The 18,615-nt window shown below is 37.1% G+C and overlaps 1 protein-coding gene across 7 annotated transcripts in view; it reads right to left on the reverse strand.

The window, feature by feature from the left end:
- Window positions 1–18,615, reverse strand: part of LOC130413215 (RNA-binding Raly-like protein) — a 99,436-nt gene that overhangs the window by 37,643 nt on the left and 43,178 nt on the right. For 4 of the 7 annotated variants that reach the window (XR_008905464.1, XM_056738258.1, XM_056738257.1 and 1 more), the window contains 2 exons: window positions 11,008–11,167; window positions 4,793–5,055 (listed from right to left, as the gene is read on the reverse strand). Coding sequence is in view for 6 of the 7 variants with exons in the window: in XM_056738258.1 (XP_056594236.1) it covers window positions 4,793–5,055; window positions 11,008–11,167 (423 nt within the window). In the remaining variant the exon portion in view is untranslated. The remainder of the gene's footprint in view (window positions 1–4,792; window positions 5,056–11,007; window positions 11,168–18,615) is intronic. The other 3 variants (XM_056738261.1, XM_056738262.1, XM_056738260.1) reach the window with 1 other exon arrangement.

The following is an 18,615-nucleotide window of genomic DNA, read 5'->3' on the forward strand; positions in this document are numbered from 1 at the left end:
GACAAAGCAAAGTGTCTAAACCTAATACGGTACATATAAATCAGTGGCTACAGCATGAATAAAACAAATGTTGAGATAATAATACAAATTAAAACCATTATTCACAACTGAGCTGAAATGATTGATAATAAGGCAAAACAAGCATTAAAATAAGCTAAAATTGTATTAATTATTAATACGCTACTTGTAACATTAATGCTTAATTTATGGTGCTTAGTATCAAATGTTAAACTTACATCACATGACAGGAGTTTGAAGTAAATACCATAACTATTTTCCCTGCTTATAACGTTCATCTGTTGTCTGGTATCGATCAAAAAATAAGACCAAATTAGACCCAAACAGTTTCAACAAATGAAACTTCCTAAATCACAACTAATAAGCTTCATAAACATTTACTCAGTAACTTTTAATCAAAGTCACTGAGTGCAGTTGTGACACGTCAGAGGAGATCTGGCCCTCCCGGCTGAGACTGGTTTCTCCCAAGGTTTTTTCTCCAATTATTAATCATTGGTGTTTGGCTTCCTCGCCACAGGGCTGTGTTGGCTGGCTTGCTCACCGGTAGACTGCATTTATCAGATATTATTGGAAAAATATTTACTAGAATGATCTTGCTTTTACTTTAAACACCATGCACTGTATTGTGTTTTACCTTTTCTCTTTTTTCTGTTATTCTTATTTTCTCCTGTAAAGCTGCTTTTGAACATTGCACATTGTCAAAATCGCTTTATAAATACAATTGAATTGAATTGAATAAAAAATTAAGCTAATAACATATATTATTTTAGTGCTTGGTTATTTTAATAACAAATCCTTCTAGTTACGGCCAGCTCCATTATGTTCTTTGATAGAAATTGTGAATGTTTGGGGGCCTTTAAGTCAAAATCTGCTGCTATATGTTTTTTCAATAGTTGTTGGTTTTTAACAGACACAGCCAGGTACAGTATGTGAGCAATGTGGAGTGGAAATGGATCAAGGTTACTTTCAGGGAAATGGAGAATCTGGAGTGGAGTTGAAATGAAGTTTTTTTTAACATGTCTAAAACGTAAGTTATCTTATATAAACTCATTTTTTATAGAACTTCCTTATAGAAGCAAATATCGCACTTGTATTATGGGTAGTTGACAAATAAACCATACGATGTGTCTCATGATGTGAACTTTTAAAACAAACTGTTGATAATATATTGTTTTATATGATTAATATTTATATCTATTATATAAAACAGCAAAGAACTAACAATGAAAATAAATCTCTCTCATGCTATGTCACACCATAGGACACATGTGGTTTATTTGTCAAATACCCTTAAGCAGTATTACAGCCATGCTAGCTTTTCCTCTTTTTTTTGCAACCAGCGGCTCACTCCACCTGTCCCTCACGAAGCACTATAGCGGCTAAGGATACTTTAGAAGTAACATGGCGTATTCCATGCAAGGGGACACGCAGTGTATGTAGATAGAAATACCTCATTCTAAAGTCCCATTGGGACAGCCAACAGCTTTGTTGCTGTGTGTCTCTTGTCTCATGCTATGAGATCGTCAGAAGGCATTCCTAGCCTTTGGTTGTCCTAGAAACAGTTTGAACAAACCCTCCACTAATTGACGAGAGATGGATGACGTAAGCTCCACTGCTTTACTCCTATTGGTAGTTTTTCAGAAAAGTCACACAACAATTGCATAGAGTTAAACAATTCACAACTTTTGTCGCTTGATTACTGTCGCTGGACAAGCCCACTTCCTGTCGCCGGCTCTCCATTGAAATGAATGAGATCACATCACTCTACCGCTGTTAATCGCTATTCAGAATTGAGCTTTAGATAATAAAAACATAATGCTTCATTATGATAGGCCGTTATACACCTCTGAAGACATAGTTATGTTGATTATATTACATTTCTTTCAATAGATCATCCAAAAAATTACACACTGGACCTTTAAAAAAGCTTAAACAGGCGCGATCGTTTATTGAAAACCACTGTTGTGAGTAGGCTACAGTGATATAGAAATTACTCAGACCGTCATTTATATACAGGACTGTTGTTTACTTATTAAAAGGGGGTGTTTTCTGAAGCGATGGTTTCTGATTAATCATCACCTTTCTGCTCAATTGGCCTTGCAAAAATCAATCCAATGACAGTAAGAAACAGCAATTGCTCTTTGGAAATGGTTAGAAACCTCTGTCTGGGGCCCAGCAGACTCTGTCGAGAAGACCGCAGGTTTAAGCCGCGCTAATAAAAGATGTCAGTTCTGTAAAATGAGACTGAGTGTGGATTTAATTGCCAATCAGGAATTTATTTTCCCCTCCGAGTTGTGATTTGCACATCATCTGATAATAATGTCAGAAATAGCTTTTAGCGATACCGACCTTTATCTGACCTTTTAAAGTGATGAAAATATTATAGATTCCACTGACTATTTTGGCCGCGAACGCACAGATGGAGTGTCACATATGAGAACCCATGAATGCCAACAGCCAGCATTTTCTGATTCCGTCTGTCTGTTTCTCGCTCTTTCTCATTGTGTGTCTGTCGCACACCCACGCACACAATGTCTCCTTAAGTGACTTTTTATCAGGGCTCAAAAATTAACATGCGGCGGGTGCTAATGTGAGTAGAAATCAGCTTTGGTGAGTAAATAAAACAGACAAGCTTGCCAATTGTCTTACAAGTGGTAAAATTACATCAGGGTTTGAATCCGTCCTTCCTTGACACCGGAGAGCTTTAAATAATGATTATTAACAGGTCTGGGCTGGGACAAAAAAGCAGCCCCAGAAATTGTGTTATGTGTTCAACTTGACTGACATTGTATTTGTTTCCACCAGAAGAATCCGAAACTTTTCGTCCTGATCTAATGCACAGAATTGTGAACACCATTGCATTGTAAAAAAATAAGCCTGTATAGGTATGCGCTATGTGTGCCTGTGTGTGTATTCTGTATTTCCTTTCTGCTTATCAGTGAGAAGTGCTAGGCAACATTAATATGTAACATCCCGACTGGCTCTCTGATGTCGTTGTTACTCCTAAAGGAGAGTGAGCCGTGTGTTATCGCAGCCGAGCAGAGTGATGGTATCTACAACGGTCGACTGGTTTCCATTAGGCTATAGCCAGGTCAGGTTGGGGGGGGCGCAGACCCGCAGTAATGAAGGAATTCGCCTTCGTTGCTCGGCCAGAAGAGTATCAGCATTTACACATTACTCCGATGCCAGTTCTGCAGTGCGAGGAGATTAGGAACGAGACCAGGATCGTACATCAGCCTCTATGTGCCGCTGACAGAACCGGGAGAGATAGAACCTGGAATCATGCCAGGGATGGTTTTCAGAACATCAAACCTTCTGAGGGGACCTACAGACAGTATACGGTCATGTTTTCCCGTTCTGTTTTTACGTAATGATCTGTTCGCAATGTCAATTTAAATTTGGATTAAAGTTCCAATTGGTAAAGCATTGCACAAAGGTCATGGGTTCGATCCCAGGAAACAAACATGCTAATGATGAAATGTATTTTAATAGGGTTTGCTGAACGTGTCAATGTTGATTCCATATTGGCTTTAACAACTAATAACAAAAACTCTAATTAACAGAAATCCCCAAATGTGGTGCGCTTGCACATGTTTACAGGCTGAAAAATGAGATGTTAGCTGGTCCTCTGTGGCCATTTTTAATGAGGGTCCCCTGGGTATATTTTGCATTATGTATAACATGTTTTACAATGCAAACACAAGGAAGTGTTTTAAAACAGGTCAAGGGAATCGTAAGAATAAAGAGAAGCCTGAGTCTGGTGTAAGGTCTTTTTTTTAAATAATATTAGGGTTGGACTAGATATGGGGTGTAGATATGTCAATTGGAGATGAAGACACACCATTCAGTGATCAAAATCTGTCATCATTTATTCTCATGGCATTCAAAACCTGTACGACCTATTACTGTGGAACACAAAAGAAGATATTTTGAGAAATGTCTGGGTGGTTTTGTGTCCATAAAATGGAAGTCAATTGGGGCCAGTGTTGTTCGGTGACCAACAATCAAAATATCTTTTGTGTGCTGCAGTAGAAGAAAGTCATACAGGTGTGGAATGCCATGAGAGCGAATAAATTATGCAAGGATTTCATTTTTGTGAGAGTGTTCTATTTTTGCTGCCGTGCCTTTCAAACTGTAATGTAAATAGCAGCAGGACATGCGTGACAGGTGTCAGTCATCCAGAACATTTTCAGCGTTTTATTGTTAGTTCTAGAGCTTGGGAATAATTTGCCACTCTCTCACTGTTAGCAAACCGTAACTGGACAGGTTGATGTTCTGAATACTGAATAGGCATCATTGTGCAAACATGGGCTCTGATATGTTTAAATGTATTTGTCAGAAATTTAAATTTCCTATGATATGACCATTCAAAATAAGTAAAAAAAAAATATATATATATAATGTAACAACATAAAGTTTTTCGTGGTCAGAAATTGGACTTGGAAACCATAATGAAATAGCTGAACAAGGCCAATGTGTAATTCAACTAAGTTAATTAAATTCCTTGTTAAATCCGTCGGTCCATTTCATTGCATTAACACTGTAACCCAAACTAAAGGCAAACATTTTAACACATAACCGCACTGAACGCTCATCTTTCCCACAAGCTGTCACAACAATAAGAACGCTTTGCATGTTTAAGAATCACAAGCGAAATAAAAGAGTTCCGGATGTGCCTCGGGCAACACGGTGAGCGTCTGTCAGTCCAGCAGCGCCCAGCAAAAAAGCATTTTGTTAAACATGTCACAGCTTTGGTAAAGTTAAAAAGACTCACCGAGTGGTTGTCCTGCGATAATCCTGGCGTACTCGCCCGCCACGGCCGCCCGGGCGTTCCGTTCGCTTATATACTGGACGAAAGCATAACCCTTGTGCACCGAACAGCCCACGATCTTGCCGTACTTGGCGAAGATGACCTCAATGTCGGCCTTCTTCACGATGGCCGTGTTGAGGTTACCGATAAAGACCCGGGAGTTGAGGGAGCGCGGGTCGTTCTTGTTGGTGACATTGCTGGTCTGACACTTTCCCGTCATTTTTCTCCTGTGGAACACGAGCAAGGACGACATCAACCACAGACAGCAGATTTATTTGCGTTCATATCAGTGACAGTGATAAAGAGTAAACATCAGATGATGTGTGGACATCATTCGGCAGTTTGTAGATGCTTCACAGTAAAAATGTTGACAGTTTATTGATAATGAAAACGAATGACCAGTTTTTGTTTTGAGCAAGAGTCACCTTTAAAGATGTATGGTTTAAAGGGATTTAAATATTGAAGATAAGTTCTGTGTTTTATAACAGCTCAACATAGAGGCATGAAAACTAAAATCTAATATCTTCAGATTTGCTTATGAATATGAATTGCGACTTGATGTTTGACTGGTTGTCTTGAATGAATTCTTGAAAGCAGAAGTTGGTAAGCAAGTGCTAGACATAGAAATCCTCTTGTGTGTTTTAAAGTACACAACTCTTGTGTGTTTTAAAGTGGTTGACAGTATTATTGGACGACTATGTTTTTTTTCTTTGCTTTTCTCTTCATCTATTATAACGTATCAAAGGAATGCTTGCATTGTTTTGTGATCTACAGTATGTGACTATGTCCATGAAATCCAGGCTTAAATCTCATAACCTAGATAAGCAATGAGGAGCAACACAGTTAGGGTTAGTGAATTGACAAAAATAGGTGATGTTTGTTTGTGGCTGTAAACAATGATATGTTATATTTATGTATGGTGTACTCATTTTATTATAATACTTAACAAGTAATGAATGATTTCATGAATACTACGGGGTTTAAATAAATAAATGGCACTTGTTACATTGTATCATGTAAAAAATTATATCAAGATTTTATACACAATGTGCTAGCACTTTACAAAATATTGAAGAAACACACAAAATGCGATGACTTACTTAATGCAATATATGAAGAGTTTGGTTCCAAAATGAGAACTCCTTTCTTTATTATGTTATCATACTTTATTGTGGTTTTATTGCGTTAGATAGCTGTATTTTTTGAGTAATTATGGCTTAAATCAAAACAAACAGACTGCAGTTTGATTGATATTAATTGAAATGAACAATAAAAAACATTTTGAGACCAAACTTTTCATATGATACACAATACGATGATGCTTAACGTTTGAAAAAATCGATTAAAAATCGATTAAAATACATTTAAAAATTGATATACAATACAAGTTTCATTCTTTTTTTTGCTCGCCTATCTCTCTGCTATCTGCATCGGCCTAAAACTTTTTTACACAACTTTTTTAGTATCAAAATAACTCTAAATAAATTAATTTGCAAACCATTGCAATGTGCTTGCATTTGCAATTTTGCACAAAACATCCCCTCGACTGCGTTTTCACAAGCAGAAATACAGTCACATGTCATCTATCATAAATGTAGACTTGTTCCTATTGATTTTTTAAAAGGATTGTGTCAGTGATGATACTATGAAATTATTTTTAACATTCAGAGAGTAAGATTCAAATATGTCAAAAGTTGACTTTTTAAAGGCTTACTACACCGAATCATGTTCTGCTTTGAATATAACAATACAAACAGAGTTTTGTTGTGGGGACGGGTTTTGTAAATATCATTATGATATGAAAGCTATTGCATCTAGGAGATGTCCTCTCTAAAACCACTTCAAAGGTTTGTGTTTATTTGTGTCTGCGTCTTCAAATGTGTAAGAAATCACAGTTCGTGTTATTGTATGTGCTGGTGAGAATGAGTTAAGTGTGTGTGTGAGAGAGAGACTGGGGAAGAGTAAATTAGAGGCTTGGGCTTATGCAGTGTCTGTATTACTCACTGAACACACAGTCAGTCACATCACAGAACAGAGGCGAGATCTTTCAGCGTTACTGACGCTGGCCTTCTATTGGGTGTCATCCAACCCCCTCCTCCCCACACACACGCTCACAGACAGTGAGTGCTATTGTCTGCGACAGGGATGTATTACATTCTGTCTCTCACGCTGTCAACGAGCTACTCACAAGACGACAAGAATATACACGCAGGGACGGAAGCAGCACCGAGTCGCACCCGCTGACCAAACAAGGAGCCCAGAGTTTCCCCAATAAAACCAGATATTTGTTGAGGAAAGTGGACGCCCGAAAAGCTTGTGTCACTTCAAGATGCGTTTTTTTCCAGACGCAACAGTTTTGCATTGATGTCTGTTGGAATCTGATGCTCTGGTATTACTGAGAAATGAAGATTATATTTATTTAGCTCGGGGACCAAATGCTTGAATAATAGATCCAATAGTCTGTAAATAGGATTAGTTTCCAAGGTTACCTGCATTCTGGGAATGGGGCTGGGCGAAGGCTGGCACATTCAAAGCTCGCTCGCAGACAGACTCGTGCTTCTATGTGTTCAGTCACTCATGAAGACAGAAATTGAAAGAGTGAAACATGCCCTCTTGTAATTTCCAAAGCTACAGTGTGGTCAAATATTGTGTCATAAAAACACCAAATAGGCCTTTTACATAGGACAGGACATGATGTGTGTAGACCTATCTGGCTCTTGCTCTCATTTATTTCTTTCCTTTCTCTCCTGCCCACAGGAAAGAGAATCACAAAGACATGAATGTCCGTTAGCTAAATAGCTGTTGTTTCTTCTAGACAGCAACGAGATGGAAAGCGAATGGAGATTATATTCCTTCGTGCACTAGTGTCAGCGGCAATGTATTTGTAAAGGTAAGGACTGTTTCACACCCCAACTTGCCAGTGGAAAAAATAAACAATCTCGCCGCAAAACGTCTCTTCATTGGTTGAGCCAATGTTCGGTTAAGTTCAGTTTATTATTTATATGGCACACATAAACACAACAAAAGTTGACCACATTGCTTTACACAGTCTAAAACAAAACTCAAGTCAAATAACTAGACGTTAAAGGCACAGGACAACAGATAGACCTTTAGCTTAGATTTAAATAGCAGGGCAGAGGACAGGGATCTCAAGTAAGACGGAAGGGAATGTAGACAATGTTATATCTTAATAAAACAATGTAACAAAAATGACATTTTAATTCTAGTAGGGATGCACGATAAATTTCAGTTTTAGGGAATTTTAAATCAATATTTAATACGATATATCGGTTATCAGCTTCCAATGTTAAAGAATTATCGTAATCGGCCAAAATTGGCCCAAAAAAAATCCCTAAAATCTAGTCCACATTTCAAAGCACGAGTGTACTGGGTTTTTCCTGTAAAGAAAAATGTGTGCCGCCTCATTCTCTCGCCAAAATTATGTCAGGTGTCTTCACAAAATCAATGCATGTATACTGTCAACAGACTGTCATTTGTTACTTGTTGTATTAGCTGTGTTTGGCTTTCAGGGGGATATTGTTTGTTTTGCATCCAAGCATGTTCAATTTCAAAAATTAGTTGAAAAGATCTGTTTGGTTGAATAAAAGTAATGATTGATATAACTTAATAATTTTCATTTTCATCAAATGTAATGTTTTATTAGGTAAAGTGTTTGGTTAAGCCACTTATAGGTACAGTAGGCCTACACATAGTGCCGGCGCTAGCTGTAGGAAAGAGCAGGCGATTGCAGGCCTCGGATGGAGGGAGGCCTTCACGACTGCCACAAATACACTAGTTCACCAATCAATCAAGAAAAGCAGCTAAGACTAGACTCTTTGTCCATTGGATATAAAATAACTGTCACTTACCTGAAGTGGAACCAGTTAAGATCAGTGTTTAAATGCCCCCTGAATGCATGAAATCCAACTTTTCTGCATATTGACCTGATGGTGCCAAATAAGTACACCCCTTGGGGGCTTCTAACAGGCACACAAAGAAAGTGCTACTCGTAACGCAAGTATGTGAGCTGTCATGTATTTATGATTACAATGTATTAATACAAATAAACTGAGCTCATTCTGCTGAGTCGCGTCAGCGCCATTTGAAGATAGATTGTTATTTGCATCAGGTTTAATATTGTGTTCAAAACAGCGCTAGCGCCACGCAAGTTAAAATTTAAATTTGCATGTGTATGATGCTTTGAATCAGAATTGATCGACTGTACATTGCGTCTGGTGTTGGATTTCAAAATACTGAAGAAAAAGTTTGTGAATAAAACAGCAGATTATTTATGAAGAAGTTATTGACTTTGCTTCCAAAAAGCAGAAAAGTGCCTCTGTAGGTGGCCATGGCCAAGGAATATTAATAATAAGAGCTGGTCCAGATAATCTTTCACCATATTTTTTTTAGTCTTGACCTTAGTTAAAGTTTAATCGAGTACCGATTACAGGTTTCAGATAAATAAAAAGGTTTGAAATTATAATTGTTTCAAGTGCTTTTTATTTGAAAGGTGGGGGGAAAGAGGCTGGGGGGCCTCCAATATAAATTTTGCCTTGGGCCTGCAAATGTCTAGAACCAGCCCTGCCTACACGTGCTTGTGTGTACAAGATAAGGATGGCACCACCTCCGCCTCATTTTAAGCCAGGAAAAACCCTAGTGTATTGCATTTTCATGCCGTGCTTTGAACAAAGAAGCACTTTGTTCTCATCATTGATGCCCATGAGTTATAGTTTTGTTATATTAGTATATTAAATAAATCATTTAGTATTGCGAATTTTATTAATTTGAGTTTTTTGATACATACTTTTGTTTATTTGTGTATTATTAATATTTGTATACAAGGTTATTTATGTTTTAGTTATTTTTGTTAATTTTATTTCCTATACAATTTTATAAATATTTAATTAACTAAATCAAATAAATAATAAACATCCATCCATCCATCCATTTTCTACCGCTTATCCGAACTACCTCGGGTCACGGGGAGCCTGCGCCTATCTCAGGAGTCTTTGGGCATCAAGGCAGGATACACCCTGGATGGAGTGCCAACCCATCGCAGGGCACACACACTCACTCATTCACTCACGCACTCACACCCTACGGACAATTTTTTCCAGAGATGCCAATCAACCTACCATGCATGTCTTTGGACCAGGGGAGGAAACCGGAGTACCCGGAGGAAACCCCCGAGGCACGGGGAGAACATGCAAACTCCACACACACAAGTCGGAAGCGGGAATCGAACCTCCAACCCTGGAGGTGTGAGGCGAACGTGCTAACCACTAAGCCACCGTGCCCCCCCAATAATAAACATAATTAAATATAAATAATAAAATTATTTCAATATATTTCAATATACATTTCAATATATGTAAACAGTTCTAATTTTCAATTAGTTTAAGGTTTTCAATTTTTTTGCTTATATTCTATTCTATTTGATTTCAATTTATTTGAATTTACAGAAGTGTTTTTAAGTGTTTTTCTAAACTATAATGACCATGATGCTCAAAGGTTTGTTTACCTTCAGCCTTCATGTACTAAATTAAAAATCTTCAGAAGATCTTGCACACGTGGACCACTTTTATTTTTCATTATAATGGACCACTATTACTTTTTTATGCTTTTATTTATGTCTTTTTTTGCGCTTGACAGCTGTTTATGATTTCTGTTTTGAAACTTTGCAGCATATTTTGATGTGTTGCACAGCAGAAATAAAGTCATGCAGGTTTTGAAAAGCATGAGGATGTGTAAACGCTGCCAGATTTTCTTTTTTTTGGGCGAACAATAAGTCTCCCGAGTTTGTAAGAGTAACAGTTGAGCAAAAACAATGTTCCTCCGGGTGAACAACTCTTGAGGGTCTCAGTGACGATAAACTGCGACCCGCTCCAAAAAACTGCTTGACAGAGAACAAGTGGTGTAATAAACAATTCGAGATCTACAGCCACTGAACCATCTGTCCCCTTAAGAACGTTTCTGTCTGACTGATGTCCAGACCCAATTACAGTGCCATGAGGTTAGCAGTTTTACCACCTCTATCTTGCAGAAGGACAAAGATCTGCTCCTCCGGTTGGTAAATCAGCAGACTGTTATTTGGAGCCCGTGCACTGGCACCCGCATTGATGATACCGGACAGAAAGGCGAGAACATTCACAAATCAGCAAAGATGTGTTAAATTGCACCTCTTATCGGATAAATCTCCTGTGCCGAGCGTTCGCTGGAGATCTTCTTCCAGCGCCTGCCAGCTGATGGCTCGCTGGCTCAAGCAGGGGTTTGTGGGATTCTCAATCTGCCTCGCCGTTGCAGAGCTATTCTCAATACTTGCCGGGTTTGACCACATGTCTGAAAACACAGTGCACTCAGGTTGCAGACTACATATACAACATATATTTATATAAAAACAACATTCTATGCTGGTGTAACATCTAGACATGAGGAATGAAACCATAAATACGTTTTCAATGTTATGTTTTTAAAATGTGTAATTTTATAAAATATAAAATTATAAACAAATGTTCATGTTTGTTCAACATCCTAACAACAATGACAGTGCCTCAACCAATGATATGAGTTTTGATTGGGACAATGTGTGCCTGACCAAAAGAAAAGCTGTTTGAGAACTTGTTTTTGCAATTCCCTATAATAACGCTAGAATGATCAAATATTTGCATTATATTCTCCTGTTGACCCGTGGTTACATAAATAAATGAACACTTTTTTTATACTTCATGATGCAAACCTACCAACATGCGCATTGTATGTAAGTAAACATTTGTGACTCTGTGAAAATAAGCTTAGGTATCAAAATCGATGAAATAAAAAGCATCAAAGCGTCATTACAACCAATAATTTCAATCTTTGACATGTCCTCACACTCACAAAACTAAAGACATCAGGGTTATATTTTTACAAAATCTTCTTAATGAAGGATCATTTTATGTAAACGGTAAATCACAAAACAATAACCCTAAACTGGGTTGTCACAGACAAATTTTTGTTTGCTGAAACATGTATGCTGAATCTATGCACATGTACATTACATCTATTATGACAAGATGTTTTAAACTAAATGTTTCTGTCATAACTCACTCTCAAGTTCCAAACCAGTATGAAATCTATACAGGTTTGGAACAACTTCACAACTAAAGGAACAGGAATCCCTTTACAAATAAAAATGTGGCTTCATAAGCTACCCAACTCAAACTATTTGAATCTTTCGCATGGAAGCCAAATGCATGCTGATGACCAGCTTTACATTTGAACTACAATGTTGCTTAGTTTATAATCAATAAGATTCGGATCTGACAATAAAGGGGTTTACTTCTTACACTAAAACAAGGATCTTTCAAGTAGACCAGGACTTCCAGTGGTTCCCCATTAAAAGGGCAAAATGGATGATGCCAGCGACTGTGTGCGTGTGTGTAATTCCACCACATAAACTGCACACACCGTGAGCTCTTTATGGTACAGTAGAGTTCCAGTCACTGCAAGTCCCATCTCAAAAACCTCATGAACCGCAAAAGACAAGGACTTAGCTTTAAAAACCTCCACAGCGTGCGAGCTCATTAAGAGTCTCTGAAACCTCTCCGCTTGACATCTTCTGTGATTTCCAACTCACTGAATGTGTGACTGTGAATTTGGTACGATCGCGCTAAGCAAAGATAGACCACCGAGGCAGCAACCAACCCGATAAACACACAACCACCCAGAGAGAAAAGGAGAGAGATTTCTACACCTCCAACACATTGACTGCACACAGCGCCGAGCCACAGGGTAAAAATCATGTGACCAGGGATGTTTCTTAAAATCACACTGTGGCACGAATACCCATAATGCAACTGAGTATAGTGATGTGTGTGTCTGAGATTATGAAATGGATGGTCCTGGCTTCAAATCTGATTGCATCAGCCATGTGGGGAGCTGGTGTAAAACAGGTGACGTGAATTCAACGTGCCAGGTTACTTACAGTTAGCTTAATGAGATAAAATACTTGCAAGAAGAATTGTTTATTAGTGAGACTTACTATAGAAAGCATCAATATAAAATATCATTTGTTCAGGGTTAGGGGTTTACAAGAAGTACAGTATTCAACTGCTCTTTTGTAGTTTAGGAAATTTGATGGAGTTGTCTGTCTCGTTTATGTGTCAAATTAGTCTCAGCTGTTTCTCCTATAGTTGCTATAGAGAAATAAAAAAGAGAAAAAAATACGAAGAGCACGGAAGTATAAATTACTGTAGATTGATGAGAAATGTTTGAGATCATTTTGAGATCTTCAATAATATTGACTTCTAAATTGCAGATTTGACTAAATCTGAGCTCAGTTTGTGACACTGTTGATATCTCTTCTGAAACTCTAATGGAGACATTTCTGAGATTTCTGCCTCTTTTGTTTGGAAGAAATATCAGAGATGCGAGAGACTTTTTCAACCTTTAGTTAGTGTGTGATGTTGCTGTTAGAGCATAAACAATACATGCAAAATTGATAAGTTCAGTGCTAAGCGAGATATCGTCTTTAACAGAATTATTCTTTCAAGGAATACATAGAATGGCTGGAATCGGAATACAGCCCTTTACTTCCCGGGTACATGATGTCACTATTCCGAGTGTGTAAATAACGGCTTCCATGACTTTAACATCGGCTGAGAAAGCTGTTCTGTGTAATTCACTGATATTGTGTGTGCGCATACCTCTTAAAAACTTCTATGAAACGTCCATTGAGGTCCTGCTTGCAAATGTCACCTGGTCAATCTGCTTGTTTTATTATCAAACTTAGGTCAAATATAAAAGGCAAAACTACACTTCTGTTATTAGTGTTAATTAATATAATCGGTCTGATGCCATTTGGTCCGGTGTCATTTCCCTCACCATAGTAGGAAAAAAAACATTCGGATCTCTAACAAAGATTGACGTTTGCACATCCACTAGCAGACCTCTGTTACACCGCGATCGATCCGCACGTTTTTAACTGATAAAGTGAAGTTTATGCCATTGCTACTGTTTGATGCTAGAGGTTTATGAATACACGTGCACTGAGAGGGGCACCGACCAATCACAACAGCCGCAGAAGCTCGCTAAGATGGTATGGGTGGGACATCTTCACACACACACTCTATGAGGGGAACTAATCACAATAGACCTGGTCAGCTTTACAAATCACAGCGTTTCAGAAGAAGGGACTTTATATAAACCGGAAGAAATTCAATCGTTTTGTTTGAAGAGGGACTCCAGTGAACAATAGACTTGAAATATGTGAAATATAAAGCGTTTTTGAAATTAGAAACATGAACATCCATTGTTAAACACGCAAAAAACATAATCAAAGCCTCAAAAACAGCAAATGAATAGCTCCTTTAATTTAATTAAGAGATGTATTGTTGTTGCCTTGATGCCCGATGACTCTTGAGATAGGCACAGGCTCCCCGTGACCCGAGGTAGTTCGGATAAGCGGTAGAAAATGGAATGGAATGGAATGTATTGTTGTTCTTTCCTATGGGACCATTAAAGTCACAATCATGACAAGTTAAGCAGTTTTTTAGGCAAGATGCCATTGTAAGTACCATTTTAAGTGACTAACATAGTAACAGCCCTGGCAACCTGCTAACAACCTCATAGCAACACCCTGGCATCCATTTAAGTGACTTCAGATTTGCATATAGGCACTCACAAATTTTCATAAAATGAACAAATCGGTATTCCTATTATTATTATGAAATGGTACAATTATTCACAGCCTCTCCATTGTTTCTTTTGTACTATCAGAGCAGAATCTGTCAAGTTGAATGAAGAAGCCTCCATTGCAGCTTTGTTTTGCATTATTAACAGCTGTCTTCTCTCTCCATTACTAAAACCTGATCCGATTGACAAGGAAGCAAATGGTGCCGTGTGTCACTTGGGGACCGATGACTTTGACGGCGGGGGATTGATTCATGGGGATGGACTTGACAGTTTGTTGTGATGGAGGTTTGGATTGCCCAAGAGATTTCTTGTCAAAGGGATACCAAAGATATGCGTTCCATGACGAGATTTAATTGCTTTGCTTGTTTTATGTACACACTGGAACAATATTTCCAGTAAAATCCATAAACAGGGAGGGGGCGAAGGGGGTGATGAAGAGGTGGATGATTAGGTGTGACAGGAAAGAAGCGAACGGGGTCATTCTTAGGAAATGTGTTGCGCGTGCCCTATTTCTGTCCCGATAACTTACCACTGATATACTCCAATGAACAGGATACTGCATTTAGTCTTTCGTGTGTAATGCTAAATATTTTTTTTCCGAACTTTGTTACAGAAGATTCAATCCCAAGCTGTTTTTAATGTCTTATATTTATGGTCTGGTCCCCTTATGTTTTAAGTTTTTACGACTGCAATATTTTGGATTTTCTGATTTCACAATTTTAAATCTATAATACACGGTTATTGTGTCCAATAAAACAATTACAATCAACAATGCTTTCAGTCAAATTCAATTGTTTATTTTGTTTTTCCCTCTTTTTTGGCCAATTAATCACATTTTAAATATGAGTGTTAGTGTAGATTTTTATCACGGTTATTGTCTATACCGTTTCCCCCCAACATCCCTATTTGGTTTGATAATAGGGCGGCCATCATATCAGGTTTTTACTACTTAAACATTCACAATATCAATATTATCACAATATTTCAATGGTAAATGAATCACATTTAAAATACAGACGATAATTGTTGAAATAACACAATATCGCTAATCATGGTTTTCAATATCATGGTTCTTGTCAATACCAGTATTGACAAAATCTGTCTATACCGTGACGCCCTTGTGTGAAAAAAATGAAAAAAATACATTTCATTTCATTTCTTATCCTGAGAATGACGAGATGTATTTGAGGACATTAAATCCTTCACTCATACAGTACATTTAGACATTTACCTTACGCTTAAACAATAAACATGACAAAATTATTTGCATGTTGGAAGAATGACAGTAATGTTTTACACGATCACGTAGCTGTCTGTCTTATTGAAGCGCAACTCTGTTGCCACGTGAAACTGCAGGTGAAAACCAAATCATCACAGGAAAGCTTTAATGAGACGAATTACAGCTTGTTTACATTCAGCTCTGCGTGTTAAACATAAGCGGCGCTTTAATGAGAATGTTTAATCCACACCGCACAAACACCGAGATGAAAACAGGTTTGCATGTATTTGTAAAGTTGCGAGTGTGAATTACTTCTGATAAAATGGCTATTTCATCATGTTCTTTAAATGCTCCAAGCTACAGGCTGACAGTTGTGGAACAGTCTGTTTTTTTGTGTTATCTCTAATGCACAAAATGTAGCCCAAGAAAAGAGAGACTTTCATTACAATGCAATAAAGAGCATATATAAATATTTGAACAAGGACAGCAAAGAAAAAAAATCAGACAGCTTCTCAAATGAACGGCTGTGTGATGATGACATGTTTGTTATCAGCAGCTCTGATTGGAGAGAGGAACTGAGGCGCTCTCTGGTAATTGGGTAAAAATTCTGGCAGTGGAAAGCAGTAATGACAGACATGCATATAAAAAGAAAGAGAGCAAACACTGTGCCACAGCCTTTTCAGATAAAGACTTCTAACTTATACAGTATAAAAAAACGGAAATTGTGTATAGAAAGCAGAAAATTTAGAGGGAAAAAAAACATATGTATATGAAGACTTTATTTCCAAGAATAAAACATAATGTTTTTTATTATGTTATCATGTTTTGTGTTAGTTAGCTGTATTTTTTGTTATTATGACTGAAATCAAAAAAAACCAACTGCTGTTTGATTAATTGGAATGCACAATAAAAAAAAACATGATTTTTGAGTTTTTTGAAATATTTTCTTTTTGGAAATAAACTCTTCATATGCGTTTGTTGTCATATGTAGGCATGTATATACTGTATTATACGGTACAGCTGGGTCACGAGATAACATAAGCCTTGAAGAATCTGGAAAATGAATAGCTGATAGAAAAAGAAAAAAGAAAAGAAAAAGAGGAATTTTGAAAACTTAGGTTTAATTTTACATTAACATTTAGTCATTTAGCAGACGCTTTTATCCAGAGCGACTTACAACTGAGGTAAACAATGGAAGCAATAAGAACAACATAAGGACAACAAAAAGCACAAGTGCAATAAAACCGGTCTCAAATATACATTACGTATACAAAGCTAAGGATTTTTTTTGGAGTAGAAATTGTAGAAAATTATTATAGAAGTCAGTTTTTTATTAGTACTCATGCCCTAAACAAGCTTCATACCAGATATTTACAGATAGTGCAACAAAATTAAAACTAAGTTAAGAAATATAATCCAGTACATATGTTAACATACTCTTGATTCCTAAAATCAATAAAAACTGCTTTTATGTTTTGTGATTTTTTTAAATCAGTTACAATTGTCTGTCTCGGATTATACTGTGTGTAAACAGCTGTAATGTGAAATAGCTTGTTCAGGGCAGTACTAAATCAAAAACAAAATTACATTTTTATTCTTCTTCTTATATGTCTTAAATGATCAATTATAGCTCATTTAAAAGTATTGTCACATTATGTTCCATATACTGTATGAAAATATGTAAACACATGACTGTATCTCTCTCTATCTATCTCTCTCTCTCTCTCTCTCTCTCTCTCTCTCTCTCTCTATCTCTCTCTCTCTCTCTATATATATATATATATATATATATATATATATATATATATATATATATATATGTATACACACAACGACACACAATAGGTTTGGAGTTCCCATCTATTCTGGGCTCTTATCGACTCTTTTTTCTTCATCATTTAGTCAAAGTACACCATTTACAAAACATTTACATAGGCCATTTTGCAAGATGTAAACAACATAGGTCCAGAAGCACTTCCTGTTTCATAAATAAATAAACAAACTGAAACCAGAAGTTCCTCAGGGCCGGCGTTGTTTACGTCTTCAGAATGGTCTGTTGAATGAAATGTTAGATGTGTAACGAAAGTAAATATTGTGTGGACAATTATTTATGTCTATAATTTTTTTTTACTTTTTATACTTGGATAGGTTTGTCTGGTTCTGAACACGAATACAAATCTCTGAATTGAAATGTTATATACACAAATTATATATAAAATGAATTGAGAAGATCTGTATTCAGAACACCTGCTGTGTGTCTTTGTGATGTGTAATGACATATAATCCTGCTGTCCTTTCATGCACAGTTTGATGTGTGTGACCCCTGCTGTTTTAACCTTTATAGCACAGTTATCCTAAAATTCGCTCACCACTTACTCACCCTCAAAACATACTACACGTATGAACATGCAGATGTGTGAATGTCATTTGAAAGCTACAATATGGCAGGGGACGCTACCTGGATACGGTTCTGCTTCTTCTACCAGTGTAAATCCATGGGATATTGTAATATGCTGTGCACATAGTTCTGAACAGTGTGTCCTTTCAAACAATATTCACAAACACAGAGATGCACAGATAATGGAGAGAGCAACAGTTTGAAGGCCTGACCTTAGCAGAACACATTAGTGGCTCTGAATCATCGACAAAAAAAAAAATAGGCCTACAGAGCTTAGTGGAAAATGAGTAGCACATATAAGTCTAGCCATAAACTAAGGCCATATTCTTTTACTTTCCTAAAGCATGTAAATCTCAAAATTGAAAATGTTTTAATGACCGGTCAACTGTTTGAAAGCCATAACCAACAGATTGTGTGCCTGTGGGATCACAAGAGAGATCATTGTGTTACTCTCATTATTAATTAACTTTTTGATTTTTCTCCGTTCTACATTTTTTA

This window comes from Triplophysa dalaica, chromosome 23, assembly GCF_015846415.1.
Source record: "Triplophysa dalaica isolate WHDGS20190420 chromosome 23, ASM1584641v1, whole genome shotgun sequence".
Classification (NCBI taxonomy): Eukaryota; Metazoa; Chordata; class Actinopteri; order Cypriniformes; family Nemacheilidae; genus Triplophysa; species Triplophysa dalaica.